Source organism: Trichoderma gamsii (genome assembly GCF_001481775.2).
Source record: "Trichoderma gamsii strain T6085 chromosome Unknown Scaffold_46.2, whole genome shotgun sequence".
Lineage (NCBI taxonomy): Eukaryota > Fungi > Ascomycota > Sordariomycetes > Hypocreales > Hypocreaceae > Trichoderma > Trichoderma gamsii.
Genome location: NW_020171383.1, coordinates 114,225 through 126,919, shown reverse-complemented (window position 1 = coordinate 126,919; position 12,695 = coordinate 114,225). Strand labels below are relative to the sequence as shown.

General features: G+C 45.6%; 4 protein-coding genes across 4 annotated transcripts; 2 read left to right on the top strand and 2 right to left on the bottom strand.

The window, feature by feature from the left end:
- Positions 1 to 710: 710 nt before the first annotated feature.
- On the top strand, positions 711 to 2,050 carry TGAM01_v209434 (hypothetical protein; the record flags this gene model as incomplete). The annotated part of the gene is made up of 2 exons (XM_024550555.1): positions 711 to 1,358; positions 1,775 to 2,050. 2 exons carry the CDS (start codon positions 711 to 713, stop codon positions 2,048 to 2,050), a joined length of 924 nt encoding a protein of 307 aa, XP_024404700.1.
- A 2,889-nt stretch (positions 2,051 to 4,939) lies between these two features.
- On the top strand, positions 4,940 to 5,728 carry TGAM01_v209433 (hypothetical protein; the record flags this gene model as incomplete). The annotated part of the gene is made up of 2 exons (XM_018810562.1): positions 4,940 to 5,377; positions 5,438 to 5,728. The coding sequence occupies 2 exons, from the start codon at positions 4,940 to 4,942 to the stop codon at positions 5,726 to 5,728; spliced, it is 729 nt and encodes a 242-aa protein (XP_018656248.1).
- Positions 5,729 to 8,184: 2,456 nt separating this feature from the next.
- Positions 8,185 to 9,228, bottom strand: TGAM01_v209432 (hypothetical protein; the record flags this gene model as incomplete). The annotated part of the gene is made up of 1 exon (XM_018810561.1): positions 8,185 to 9,228. One exon carries the CDS (start codon positions 9,226 to 9,228, stop codon positions 8,185 to 8,187), a length of 1,044 nt encoding a protein of 347 aa, XP_018656247.1.
- Positions 9,229 to 10,919: 1,691 nt separating this feature from the next.
- TGAM01_v209431 (hypothetical protein) lies at positions 10,920 to 12,488 on the bottom strand (the record flags this gene model as incomplete). Its single annotated transcript, XM_018810560.1, has 7 exons — positions 10,920 to 11,304; positions 11,356 to 11,438; positions 11,490 to 11,698; positions 11,752 to 11,897; positions 11,953 to 12,209; positions 12,260 to 12,301; positions 12,351 to 12,488. 7 exons carry the CDS (start codon positions 12,486 to 12,488, stop codon positions 10,920 to 10,922), a joined length of 1,260 nt encoding a protein of 419 aa, XP_018656246.1.
- Between the last annotated feature and the right edge of the window lie 207 nt (positions 12,489 to 12,695).

The window sequence follows — 12,695 nt, the reverse complement described above, 5'->3', positions numbered from 1 at the left end:
GCCTCTAAAGCCGACAATTCACCTAATATTGTCAATTTACGTCATTTTAAACTTTCAATTGCGTATACAGGTAGAAATCCCTACACAGCCACGCCCCTTTATCTTTTTCCTTTCCATAATACTTCTTTATATCCATAAAATCTCTCATTCTCAAAAACTCTAATCTCAAGTTATTCAGCGATCCTACCCACCTATATATAGGCGCTACCCATCCTAAAGAGGCCTTGATTATGCTCAGCTTGAACTGGTCAACCTTTATCATACTACCTTCTTATTGTCTCGACTTACGTTATCATAACAGTATGGAGGTCTGGAAACAGATAGTCAGATTTCTCCGTCCAACCCGACCTTTTTCTCCTCAGCCGGATCCTCCCAACCAACCAATTTCTCCTCACCTAGGCCGGCTTGAGACCCCTACAGAAATCATCCTAATGATTGCAAAACATCTCGACAAGCCTTCGCTCTTATGCTTTGCCTTGACCTGTCAAACGCTCAAACGTTATTGTTTCCCCGAGTCTCTCGACCTGTCTTCCTCGGAGCAAAGCGAGTTTTTGCTTCTCTTAGAAAAAGATGCAGCCAAATATTACTTTTGCCACTTTTGTGTCAAACTTCATCCATGGCATGCCAGTTGGTTTGAAGGTGCTCATAGTCTCAATAGAGACTTCTACTCCAAAGATGTATACCACTGCAAAATGAGGAACTGGTTCAACATGTTTGCGCTCGGCCTTCCTTATTCCCTTGCACGGGTTGTCATGAACCGGCACTTTTATGGCGCAGCCCACGGCGCCTGTGTCGATGAACTGGCGTGTCGTCGCGAATTCACATATCAACGCTACGGCTTGACATACTCTAGAGACTGGAGAGCCCGAATTATTGATGATCAACTGATGTTGTCATCAATCATGACTTTGGGCCCTTTACGAGATTCTGAGGGACTGAGGGCGGCTGCCGAAGCGGACTTGGCTGCTGTTTGTCATCATATCACAACCGACGTCTTGTTCTCTCATCATCAGATTCCCGAACAAGTTCTACTCGGCCAAGTTCTACTCGGCTCTCAGCCAGATCACATCACCCAACGTCTTCAATCCGTCAATTCCTGCCCTATATGCATGACAGACTATTGCATTGACATTCATTGGCAGGAAACAGGTTGGACAATTGAGATTATCACATATAATATGCTAGGAGACATGCGATCGCCGTGGGATTGGACTTGGATCGCCATCGTCTATATGCCTGACAAGGCCGTCAGGATACCCCGATTCAAACAGCCATCAGAAAACCAGCCGGGAATTGTGAAGCATATGTGGAGCAAATCGGATGATGATATATTTCATCCCAGGGGAGAATGGGTAACAGTAACTTGGCATCCTCTGCGGTTCTGTCTATCAGGCAGCTATTGAGAGATGTCCAAGTCAAATGCGGCCTGAATGATGAAATTACGCCAGCTCAATTTGCAGCTCGTTTCCTTTGAGCATTGTATTGGCCCGGAGAAGAGCCTTCTAATACTAAGAAATAGACTTAAATATGCTATTGAAGTAACACCATTAGAGTATAGATACCTTATAGAGAATGTCAAAGTTGTAAGTTGCAGTACATCCTACAATTGGTATTAAGATTTGCTGGTGATTTTCTGCAACAAATCAGTCAACGAATATGTCATAATTTTTCGCTGGTATAGAGGATCAAAGTCTTACTGGGTATAATGATGTCTTGTTTGTTAAGTGTATGTCGCTTCTTAATCTTTGGATCCTCAAGTACTTGATTGACTAAGGTCACTTATATTCCTGTTATTGAAGTAATTACCATGGAAATCTGGGCTACTGCTACTACTGCTACTACTGCTACTACTGCTACTACTGCTACTACTGCTACTACTGCTACTACTGCTACTACTGCTACTACTGCTACTACTGCTACTACTGCTACTACTGCTACTACTGCTACTGCTATTACCTACATTTCTCGTGTTGTAGTTGGTGTTTTGAGCACTGGGCTCTCGAGTATATGCCCTGTTGCTTGTGTCGATAATGCTGTTGATGTGCTATGAGGGCACGATTCTCTTGAGAGCTCTCGTGTTCGCAAAGGGGCGTTTCATCACGAACTCTGGGAATGACGTTTGTTGGGCACATGCTCGCGGCCTAAAGAGGACGCGGAGGAGGAAGAACTCGGCTTACGTTGGGCATCGTAATCCTGAATGTATATAATCAAACACAGATCATGCACAGCCCGAATAGTAGTAAGGCGATTCGCGTCGCCAAACACCTGATAGACGGTACCGTCCTCCTCATCCTCCTCATCCTGGAAGGTCGCATCCAACCACCGACGCAAGTAGAGCGCAATCGGCGCCGTCACCAGCGATTAAGCCAGCAGCGCTATCATGGCACCCGATTACATGTAGCAACTGAATCAGCCTCGAATGACAGGGGATACATACAACATGCAGGAGCCATTACCACCAATGCATCCTTGGCAGCGGGTACTCCTGGCGCTGTCCCGTTGACAGTTTGGAAGACCCAAACCCTCAATATCATCCGGATTGGAAGCCAGCATTGCACTACGCTCACCGTTGGCAGATCGAAAGCAGTTCATACACCATAAGAATCGTACAACAAAGGCATTCGTACGCTCCTGACGGCTCAGTGCCTTTCGATTTCGCCGAGTCGCAACCCGCGCGGCTTTGGTAGCCCTGTTACGCACGGGGTTTGCGCGGGCCCTCACTGTTTACACTAATGTGAATTCACTACGTGTACTTTGCATAGCTACAGTTGGGGTGATGGATAACAGAGCTGGGGTGCTGAATGGTTTCCCCTGAAGAAGTTACATAGTAATAATGCCCTCCTGCAAAATAAACTCTGTGGCTACATTATTTGGATCATTGTATAGGTATGTGGTCATGATAGGTACCTATATTAACGCCTCTTAACCTTGGATTCACTTATGATGGTGATTGTTACTACACTGTGCCGACCAGTAGCTAGGTCATTATTTCTTGTGTTTTCCCTTTGCTTCGCTGCTTTGAGCAAGATGTGCTCAACCGTTGATTAATTGTGTCTGCCATCCCTTCATAACACAACTGCTCATGCTATTCGTTGCATTCAACATGGTCCTGATCCAATCTTGGGCTGAACACGTACATTGATTTGGCGTACTCCGTAGTAGCTACCACATCTGCACTCTGTATGTGTACCTAGAGAGTTTATAAGGGGGGGACTTTTTTCTGATGGTAGTAAAGTATATAGCTTGCCCTCATTTCGTTGCGCCAAGCCAATCCCCCACATGTCGAGCTGCCTTTGCTTAGCAATAAGTAGTTCGTCGTAATACTAAGTGGCATATCGCTTTGAAAGGGTAGGCCCTCGGGTATTAGTTTATGTTCAATATCGGTCATAAATTAATTAATGGTAACTGGTTTACACAAGTTCTCAGCGAATGTCAACTCATAATTTCCCACGTCTTTCAGCTTAAAGTCTGATGGGATCCTCAGTCTTTCCCCATCCTCATCCCAAAGTTTACTCTATCGAATCTATATCCATACATGTCCAAGCTCATTGGCCTCCAATAGGGACTTTGTATCTTGACGATCAAATTTAGAGGCCAATAGCTCTTCAACTACGGCCATGTGCCCTTTCATTGCCGCGATAATAAGCGGCCTGATGGCGAAGTCGGCTCCTTCAATTCTCCGTAGCTGGCGAACGACTGAATTCTGTTTCAGGCGGTGACCATTCTTTCTACTGTTGCACAGAGAAGCTCCCAAGTCCATCAACGTACTTTGCTGTATTAATATCACCAAGTTCTGCCGCATAAGACAATGCTGTTCGCCTGTAAGAATCCTCTTGATCAACTGATGCTCCCTGTTTTACTAGGCTTTTGATAACCATACTCCATCCTTTTTGAGATGCAGCAATCATGGCCTTCGTCAATTGTATGAGCTCTTGCAAAGAGAGTGCTTGCAAAAGTTCAAATAAAGAGCTCAACCCCGATGGCTAGACACATTGTTCATTAACCCTATATGGAATGAGCAAAATAGTTCTTAAACTATTTCTATAATTCTTTAGCTATTACTCATAGCTTTAGGTCAGAACGCGTTCTTCAGTTGCCATTATTGTCCTTAGTGCCGGCTAAGCTCTTGCTAGGTGTATAGAGTGCACGAGCAGCAACCCCCCGGCGACCAGTTTCCAATTCCGCAGCACAACGTTGCGTATCAAATTGGCGGCGTAGTCTACACTTGTGACTTTCTCGCTGAAGATTGCGGGCAGATGACCGTTAGTTCCTGGCAGGTGACTTTCATGACGTGCAAGAACTTGTCAAATGGTAAGTCGCAGAGGACGGCTTTCTGGATTACATTAGATGGATGGTACAACATCAACGCTGATGGGCAGCATGCATTTTGTTGCGGGGTGAAGTCATCTGGTAGAGACGACTTCAATGCTCTATTTCGCAGTAGGTGTCACACGGAACGTGAGTGCGCTCAAACCCGGAATTGCCGCTACGTGAACAATCAATAATATATATTCTGGGGTTTGACATAGGGTAGTGCTGGCTCTTCATCCAGCTGGGAGCGTACCACTGCGTCCATCAGCAAACGAGTTAACGCGTTTCACAGTACCCTGCTATTGCCTGGATTGTCAATAAGCCCGCTACAGGGTTCCATTGGCACCAGGGGTGACCCCGGTGTGTTTCATTTGGAAAGACTTTTTTCCGATTGTGTGGGCTTGCTCATTGGTGTATAAATTAGAACTTGCCGGAGAATTTCGCTGGTCAGCGAACCTCCCGCGTAAGCGTGGAACGTCGTGGGGGGGAAAAGGTTGGAATCATTTCTACAAGCTCAGTCCGTTGCTACTATAAGTGTATATAAAGGTTAATGCCGGCTTCGTGAAAGAGCGGTATCTTTCTCATCAAACCAACTTTTGCTCGGTCTAACCTTCGTTCCACTGTCATAATGCTCACCCTAAAGTCTAATAAGGCCATTGTTGCCATTACCCTTTTCTTCTCAGCTGCTTCCGCCTTGAACGCATCCTGTGCTCCCGGTGGCAATTTTGACCTCAGCAAATTCGTTCTTCAGTTGCCAAGCGGCAGCACCAACAATCCAGATCAAATATCCGCCTCACGCCTCGCGGGTTGCGGTGGCTACCAAGATCCTGGCCACCATTACTTCTTCACCGAGTCTGGCGATGGTGCCATGGTCATGAAGGCTCCTGGAGGAGGAAACTGTGCTACCTTCCCAGGTGCACCGCGCTGCCGCTCCGAATTTGGCGAGACTAATCCATGGAGCTCTAGTGCTGCAACCAACCGCCTGACGGCTGACCTCCTCGTCACCGGTGGTAGCAGCATCTGCATTGGCCAGGTGTTCCAGTCGAACTCCAACAACAAGCCTCTTGTAAGTCGTGTGAACAAACCACTATGCATCAATCATCAATTATGTTGCTAACAAATCTAGGCTGAGGTTTACTATAACGGCAATGGCCAAATCACGGTCGGTGTTGAGTTTGTTGCAACCGGGGGCCAGGGCCAGGACTTGAACAAGATTGGCACTGTCACTCCTGGCAGCCGATTCAATTATGAGCTGCGCTTTGAGAGTGGTGTGCTCTCATTCTCTCTTAACGGTGGAGCATTCAAGACCCTGAAGCAATACTTCACTACAAGCAAGGCCTTTTTCAAGATGGGCAACTATAATCAAGGTGGCGACGACTCTGATATCCATGTCTTCGGCCTAACTGTTCAGCACTAGATATGTCCCGTTCAATGAAAGAACTAGAGCTCAACTGGGTGGAAGCACAGTACTCAGCTGTCAAAGAAGTACATAGAGCATGCTGTTACGAACCATCAGCCCATCAGCACCTTCTTGTATTAATTTATACTTTTTCTAAAAGTAGTATATATATAAACTTATATATTTAGTTAGGTTATATAGTTATTGCTAGTTATAATAACTTTATCTTCTCCCTAATAGCTGCTTAGTGTTGACTTTGACTTTTCTATCCCCGTCATGCGGGAAAGCCGGGCCCGGTAAAAGAAGGCCTTGGCAGCCGCACTTGGGTTCCTTTTGCACGGATTTCCCCCACAGACGCATCTAACTTCGCATTCTGAGTATTCTGTCGACATCCATTCAATAAGCTCAGGATAGACAGCCGCTGCATTGATCTCTGGAGACTTGCGAATATGATTGCTTGACTGTCGGAACCCCGCGAGCACAGTCGAAGACCCATAGTTGACGGAAAGTCGCTCTAGAAAAGATGGATCCGAGCCGTTGTCCGTACTAGTCACCTGAATTGTCTGGGGAACAGGGCTGTTTTGGAAAGAGTGGAATATCCTCCAGGAAGGGCGAGGTGGAACATCTGTTTTCGGATTAGGAGCAAACATGGTTTTTGTCGGCTGAATCACTCCACTCTCAGTCGAGTCCATTGATTTCCTTTTTGTTCTCGGGGACTTTTGTTCCAACGTCCATTCTTTCTTTCCACGCTCTGTTTTGATATATTTTGGAAACGAGTAAAGACCGGCTGTAGCTTCGCTTCCATCAGGAGGATAAAATTCATGACGACTGGCCTGAGTATCATGTACCATCTCGAGCAGTTTTAGGCGCCCAATTACGCGAGCGATGCCTCCGTTACTATATAGCTCAAGACATCGCGACTAGTAGAAGAGCATAGTTCCGCTTCAGCTGTACCAGCTCCTTCTTGCGCTCTTCCCACAAATGCCCGGAGCGAAGGAGTTCCGCACACGCGAATGGTAGAGACAACAGCGGTGATGACTCCCAAAGATGACAATATCCTCAACAGTCAGGCATTCGCTAAGATATTGCCTCGTCGCCGACTCTCCAAAAGAGCGATCAGAGGGGCAAGATCGGTCGCGAGATTATTTGAGAAGTCATCCCACCAGCTGTTGTCCATGCTGGAATGAATGGCATATAATTGAATTAAAGCTTATCTTCTGCTAAGTCGAATATGACTGACATCGAAATCTGGTCTCTGTCAGTTTTAAAGGGCACTTGGCCTTTAATTGTTGTTCCATTGGGCCCTTTAGGTGCCGACGTACAGTAAGTAAGCCATCGTTGCTGCTGTTTTTTTTGTTTTTACAAACCATGTAAAACGTATATATGTTTGAACGAATAAAAGCTGCAGGCAACTGTAGCCCAATATGTCTTGGGGCCTAAATTAGAATAAGAAATGTTGTTAGGATGTAGTATAATGTTACCTTGCATTTTACACGTCAACTCCATTCAAATATAGTATTTTTCATCATGAAAGGTTTGCACAACTAGAAGAAGTAGATCAATAAGGCATTTCTGACATCCGAGACAAGGCTACTCACTACATTTAGTCAGATAGATGAGTGGAAGTAGATGGGTAGTTTGCTGTTAATTAGAAGAGCGAAGGATTCTCCTTCCGATACATGTTCGAAATATTACTCGCAAACCATAGTCTCCGTATCGATAGCTTATGCATCTAAGCTCAAACAATAATTGGAAGCTGACGTGGATCATACAGCCATTGAATACCCATAATGCTACCTCACCGTCACCGAACCATCATGCTATTGGCTCCATATTATGCATAAGGGTTGCATCGTCCCATAGCTGACAGCACCTTGCCCCCCTACGCTATCTTGGTGTTGCGAGAAAGAACAGCTTTCATTGGTGTCCTCAGCGGAAAAGCCTATACTAGGCTTCGATTGTTGTTAGAGAGATCTAAGTCAAATGTGACTTGAATAATGACGTTGCGCTAGCGGTGATCTCTTTAAGTATAATATTAGTCCTGGAGAAGAGCTCTCAGGTTCTTGTGTCCCCGTCTCGCAAATCAACAAATCAACATTATATACTACAGAAGTAACACCACTAGAGTATGGGCGTTATTTAAATAAAATGCGAGAATTGTGAGTCGCAATCACCTGCAATTGGCATGTTAGGACAGGGTATCACAAGAAGAGTGATGTAGGATCAAGTGGCGCAAATGCGATCTTGTTGATAGATAGCAGCTAGTAGATCTTATAAAAAGACTATATTTATCTCTATCCTTCTTTCATTCATCTGGGACTTTACTCCTTTGTATTCATTCTTTGTGGCAACTAGATTCCAACCAGTTGCGGCACAGCTTCTTTGTTTCTGGCATCTGACATGGTATCAAAACCCTAAAGTTAAGATTACACTGGTTTGGCACACTTAATGATTCCCATAGGTGACGCTCACTCTCAATAGTAATTCAACAAGCTGGCATCAACTGCCACAATTCTAGCCGAAGTGGTCGGATCTGAAATGTTTCTTCCCGTGGAGACATAGAACGTATTAGTATCCAAAATACCTCTTCCAAAGGCTAAGCATGTTGAATCAGGCATTAAAGGATCAGTCGGCCCTCCAATTATGCGTTTGCTTCTGCCGGTTCTAACATCGACATGAACGATTGCGTTCTCAGGGCTGTTCGTGGCGAGAAGAATATTGCCCTGCGGGTCAAATATAAAGTCATCAAGCCCAGGCGCCACAGATGAAATGTTTGCAACCAGAGAGGGTTGAGCTCCCTTGACAAGATATCCTTTAGAATCAACCTTGACCTTGTAGATTGATTGAGTCGACGGATTTCCATAATATAGATAAGACCCTTTCATTCGCATAGCGCTTATACCAATTGGTAGTTTTGCACCCTTGGGAACAGCCATGTCGTCAAATGCAAAAGCCCTGGGGTCGTATTGGCCAGTCAAGAGATCTAAGCGGCCAATGGCTCCAACAAACGAATCGGCGACAAGCACAGACCCAGGGGCCTGTGGAATAGCAGTGACGCTATTTGGAAATGACGAAAATGGTGCGAGATCACTGACTTTCTGAACAGTGGGGTTGCCATTTCGAGGAAAGGTGAGTTTAAAGCCTTTGAAAGAACCAACAGTTGTAGAGAAAGTTGTCAGACTTGTGAAGTTGCCACCAACGAAGAAGAAGGCCTCTTCATCGTAAGATCCGGGCACTTCGGTTATGCCGAGGAGACTGTTGACTTCCGGAACAGAGGCGAGAATCTTGGCCGTGTTATGTGCATGTACGGATGGTTGAGTGACTGTGAAGATATTTGACGAGTAGAAGAGGCTTGTGGCAAGAATATCGCCATTACGGCGGACGGCAATGCTCTCTAACCAGGTTTTCTCAGGAAGTTGAGTTAGCACTCGTGCTGCAGAAGATCCAAATGGATCAATAGGGCCGCCTAATGCCGAGCCACCAATGGCTATCGTGAATGTGAGGAATTTGAGAAACATGGTTCAGCCTGTAGTAGCTGTGTTGAGATGAGAAGTGGCTCACTAGAGAATGGCATAAGAATGCTGATGAGGCACATGTACTATAACGGGAAAACCTATGATGCTCTTATACTCTTACAATCCTCTTGCACCATCAGCCAGCTCTATACTGCTTACATTCCGGTAGATGACAAACTGACTTGTAATGCTGATGAATTCTTATAGATCAGCTATATGATGCCTCGGAATGAAATCAACGCTAGGCATCATTATGTGGCAGTAGCGTCGACTCTGTTATATCTAACGGCACGTATTATACCTGGTCTTCGTTTCGACAAGGATTACCTACAAGTGGCCGACGGCGGCCGCAATCGGCCGCTCCTTGCGCTGGAACTAAGAATAGCTGCAGCGAGATTTATAAGCAAGATGGAGTGCATACTTGTATGTACTTCGACCTTCTCATCTAAGGGCCTCATGGAAGGCTGAGATGAGAAGAATCCATTAGCAGTTATGGCATGGCGGCTCCTGGGATACCAATTCGTTTCGTGGGCCTTTGACCTACCAAGAACCTGAGACTGCCACTCAGGGGACGTACACTAATGTCGTTGATGTCTTGAGCCTGCCTTTATTCTTTCTGGCTACACTTGATGGCTGCATATGGCTTGTTCCGCTTTCTGGCCTCGAACACTACCCAACTACAATGTTAAACCGCCTTTCATGCGCCTGAAGACTCGGATATCCGATAGCTTGGCGACTTGTCTAAGCGCTAAGGTATTATGGGATCCTTCCCATTGGCCTAGCGCTGAAAGCATTTTGGCGGCTGCAGTTTGGGAGTAGATTTTAAGGTCGGCCTTTATTAATGCCTGAACCCGAGACTGGGGAATCTGATGCTAGACGCTCAACTTGAATTGTTAAGCTTAAACAGTGATATATCTGATGCTGATGATTTGGCTCGGCGGACAAGCACTTATGTGTATGTGCCCCCTTTGTTAGCTGTAAAAACATAAGTAAAGATGTAGTGTCTCTATATAAACTAGATGAAGCCATCACCAAGCACATACGACCACAGACAGTGGAAAATTCGGGGTCCCATCAAGTTCCACAATGCATTCACACTCCCTCTGAGATACGCCTGCCAAAGCCAACATCGAGCTGTTAGTATTTGAACTTGATTGCGGTCGAAAATCCTTAATACTGTGCGGTAGCGCTACAGCTGGCAGTAAGTGGCAGTGATGCGATGGAGAGTACATGTAGCAAGCAAGATAAAGGGAATTGTCTCTCCAAACCCTGCCACAGCCGTAACGCCATTGTAACGCCGGGCAGGAACTGAGCAAACGCATAACCAACAACCAACGCATTTGATAAAGCTCTTGCCCAATAACAAAAGAGAACACGCTACAGGAACAGCCATTTAGCCAATCTAGTAAGCCAGCTGTAGAAAAGAGTCGACTGCAACGGGCTAAGTCTTGATTATGAGGATAATCGCTATTCTAGTTACGTATACGTAGCTATATTGGAAAAGGCTTCCGCTTGATTAAGAAAGGTGCAAAACTAATCCTGCTTTTAAAGTTGTATTGCGCTCTTCCACAGAATACAAGGGCATCACGCATTTAGAGACAGAACGAGGAGATCTTGTTCTAGATAGTTGATACTGTACATTGCGTCTCTTACTTGTACCAAATGGGACGTCCCGGTGAATTTATTGTACTATATCATTTGAAAGCTTGAACGATCCTCTTCAACCCTTCATCTAGTACATATTGAGGATGTGCAATAACTACTCGGAACCACCCAGGCTGCTCGCTTCTGTAGCTAGTTCCTGAGGTAAGATATACCTTTTCCTTTCGTAGCATCGTTAAGATGTCGTCTTCCGCCAACGATGTGCCTTGTACCACTTCTGTCAAGTTTACCATCAGGAATAGTGTAGCATTTGATTCTTTGTAGGGAATCCCATGCTTTCGAAAGAACTGCGTCGCGCGAGCATAACTTTTCGCCAACCGTGACTGATAGGATGAGACGTATTGTTGGATATATGCTTCATCTGCTAAAAGAGATGCGATGACACCATCAGCAAGGCTTGATGGGAAGTTGAAGAGCCTGCGTAACTGTTATTTCATAATCCGTGGTGGTGTAGCTCTCAATACATACGAGAAGCTCTCAAGAGATTTTAGGAATGATTCATTGACTTGGCTGACCAAACATCCAATCCGCAAGCCCGTGGCACCAAAATCCTGTGCATAAGTGTTAGTCGACGACAAATGAAGAAAATAGGAGCCGCATACTTTGCTTAATCCCCACAGCATATGAACCTTCCTCTGGTCTATGAGACCTTGGGTATTTATCGACAATATTGACGTAAATGGCACAGGGTCCGGCATTTTTGGGTTTTCGAATACAGACAGTGCGTATATCTCGTCACTGATAAGATGCAACCCCAATTTATCACAGAGGCGCATGTAAGCCTTGAGTACCTCTTTGGAATAACAACGACCTTGAATACAATTAGTCCTAGTCTCCCTTGATAGATTCAGCTTTTGTAACGACCTAGCGGATTATGTGGAGAGCATAGAAGTATAGCTTTGACCCTTGCGGATTCCTGCTTCGCTCGAATGTACTCTTTCTCGTATTCTTGGACACCCTCTAGGCTGAATGGATCGACAGGACCAAACGAGACTTGGCGAATGTTGACCCTGGCAGTGTTACTCTTGGGTACATCACATCTGGCACAAGGTTCGATACGCATACCCAGCTCGGATCTTGAATATGTAGTCAAAAGCAGACCAATAAGGACGACCAACAAGCACGCAATCATCCTGATCGCACAGAGACCACGCACAACACTCCAGAGCGTTGCCTACCCCAGGCGTAGCCAGAAGGTGCGCGGGAACAAGGGGTGTGAAGGGTTTCAATTGCTGGTTCAAGAATTGACATAGAGATTGCTTCAATTGCTTTGAACCAGTAAACCCATCACCGTAAGTCAAGGCATGGGGGGTGGCATGAAGCTGTTCACGTCAGCAGGTGGACTGCACTGCAGCATCTAAACGGCTCATACCTTGGAGTTTATAAACTCAGTGAGTTCTGTATGCATCAATGCCTATGATCATTAGCATAATTAAAATTTTGGTGGCATGATTTCTGCTTACATTCTCCGCGAGTCCCAGGTTGACTATGCCGCCAGGGTTCGTTATAGGATGCCATAAGTCGTCGAGAACGTCGAAGAACTTGGGGGCTTGTGGCAAGTAGGCCACAGCCCGAGACGAGATACAGCTCTCCAAAGACATGATGATACCAACACTGGAGCCTACAATGACTGCCAAGAACGAACTGGATTTATACTCGATTTTTTGACTCCAAACGATGTTCTGATGGCGTTGTTTCAATCCTGAGGTGTCGGAGGCGGAGATTTCGGAGATATATCTGGGGTGTGATTGGCTCACTACCTTATGCCAGCAACTTGAGAATAAAAGATAACCTAAGTTGTATCGTTC